General features: G+C 34.9%; 1 protein-coding gene across 1 annotated transcript in view; it reads right to left on the bottom strand.

Annotated features, from left to right (window-relative positions):
* Window positions 1-1804, bottom strand: part of niban1 (niban apoptosis regulator 1) — a gene marked incomplete in the record, with an annotated part of 18286 nt that extends 16482 nt beyond the window's left edge. Inside the window, 1 exon segment of the mRNA XM_014018970.1 lies at window positions 1649-1804. Within this exon segment, the coding sequence (XP_013874424.1) occupies window positions 1649-1703 (55 nt within the window).
* Between the last annotated feature and the right edge of the window lie 566 nt (window positions 1805-2370).

The following is a 2370-nucleotide window of genomic DNA, read 5'->3' as shown; positions in this document are numbered from 1 at the left end:
GGTTAGTTTTAGGGTCAGGTAAGTTTCTGTGAGGTTAATTTTAGAGTATATGGTCAGGGTTAGGCTATAAGGTCTAAAAAACATGAATGGAAGTCAATGGAAGGTCTCCACGGGGTCAAGAAACAAACATGTGTGTGTGTGTGTGTATACATAGATATACAGTATATATATAAGCTACACACTGACCTTACATAAGGATCTTTATATGAAATGTTTTGAATGGCAGGGGTATAGAAATAACTCTTTTTACATTAAAGACATGAAAGAAACAAAATATGGAAATAAACAATTCAACAATAAACTAATAAACTATTAACATTATGGTCTTAAGATTTGGATTTTTTTAATAATAAAAATGTTTAAAGTTAAAAAACAAATAATCTCTGCCAAATAACAGTGGTTACAATATTCATACCTTTAAAGTTACATTTAATGTTTACGTTTTCTCATTTTGCACATTCTTTAATCCAAAACAGTATGAAACCTGACAATAAAATATGTGTTAAATTTATTTAAATTATAGCAGGTGCAGACACAGAAAGGTTTTCAGAAAGTAGATCCTTCTGCTCTTATCCGCTCTGAAACAACCCACATGGCCKTTTCCATCTAGTTGATTTTAGAACCATAAGCAGAGCAAAAGTGTCAATCCATGTGTCTAAATGTGTCAAATAAACTATCTGCCTTATTTTACATAAATATTTAAAATGATGTGTCCAGATTTGAATCTTATTTGGAACTAAATCATTAAAATTTCCCTTTGGACATGTTTGAAAGTAGATTTGTGTTAATTTATGTTTTTTTTTTTATTTGTGTGCAGCCAGTGTCACACATTCTTTGAGTCAGTCGGCCTTTCATCTCACAAACTGACCAACAAACACACACATACAAGATCAGACAACCTATAATAATATAATGGTTGGAAATAGCTGTAATTAGGCCCCAGTATGCAGGGAAGATTAGTGACAGGATGTGTCGGAGCYGATAACACAGAAATAAACTAAAAGCGTTCAAAGACCATTAAGTTTTGACCTTTCTGAACAGTTTCTGAATTTTATCACTAAAATAAACTTCTTCTCATTCCACTTTTTATGTAGTTTCTTATTCTTTTCCTCCCCTTTTCGTGACATTACCACAGTGAAATCACCCCTGTGGTTTGGTGGTTTAAGTGACTGTCATGCAACTGAAATGTCCTCAAGTGTATTTCTGAGGGGTTTGCTGATACGTATGTCAAACCACTCCCTGTATTTCCTGCTTGCCTCCATGCAGAAACTTTTAACAAAAAAAAAAAAACATTTAAAGTTTCACACAGAATTTGATGTAGCAAACACCACAGGCTTTAAGGGTGAATTTATCTTCACTCTGTGGGAAATCATTGATAGTTGTTTGATATTATGTGGCTAAAACTCCTAATATAATACCTAAAACACAAACAAGTTCATTAAATGAGGTTTTAATATGAGGTTAAACAATAATTAATGGGCAACATGTAAAGAGGACGTTGAATGTGATATGTTGGGTGCCACTATAAGTGCAAGTACAACTTTCTTTTACCACTAAAGCACCACTCAGATGTCAGTATTTAGCCCTTTGTTCAGTAAATAGCATTTTCTCTAAGAATGAAAAATAAAAAGACTAATTTCTCTTTTACCTTTGATGTGAGTAACTTTAGCCTCATCCAGCAGCCCGGAGGAAGATGCTCCCATATTGTGTTTTCTTGTCTTGTCTACAGAAGCTGCATTCAGTGAAGTCTGTCTGCGCAGGAACACATGTCAACTGTGAGATTTGCCCTGATGTGTCAAGGAGGTGTTGCTCAGCTCATTTCCTCTGATCTGTGTGTGTGTGTGTGGGGTGTGTGTGTGTGTGTGGTGGGGGTGGGGGGGAGGAGCTGTTAAAGCAAAGGGGAAATGTGTCAACATAACTCAATCTAAGTGTCACAGCTGAACATTTAGGGCCATCTGGTGGTCAGACTGAACTSAAACAACTTTTTACCCCTAATAATCAGAAATAATTAACCCATTTTATGCCACTATGTTTGTTTTTATTTAACAATGACACATACACGTCCTTCTCGAATAATAGCATGTTGTGATAAAGCTCATTATTTTCTGTAATATACTGATAAACATTAAACTTTCATATATTTTAGATTCATTACACACCAACTGACGTAGTTCAAGCCTTTTATTGTTTTAGTATTGATGATTTTGGCAAAAAAGTAAAGAAAAATCAAAAATCCCTATCTCAAAAAATTTGCAAATTTCCAGCCTTAAGCTCATCCAGAGTGTTGGGACTTGTCTTAAGCTCATCCAGACTGTTGGGACTTGTGTCTCTCAACTTCCTCTTCATAATATCCCACAGATTCTCTCTGGG

This window comes from Austrofundulus limnaeus, unplaced genomic scaffold, assembly GCF_001266775.1.
Source record: "Austrofundulus limnaeus strain Quisiro unplaced genomic scaffold, Austrofundulus_limnaeus-1.0 Scaffold206, whole genome shotgun sequence".
Lineage (NCBI taxonomy): Eukaryota > Metazoa > Chordata > Actinopteri > Cyprinodontiformes > Rivulidae > Austrofundulus > Austrofundulus limnaeus.
The sequence above is the reverse complement of the archived record's forward strand: the minus strand, read 5'-3'. Positions and strand labels throughout refer to the sequence as shown.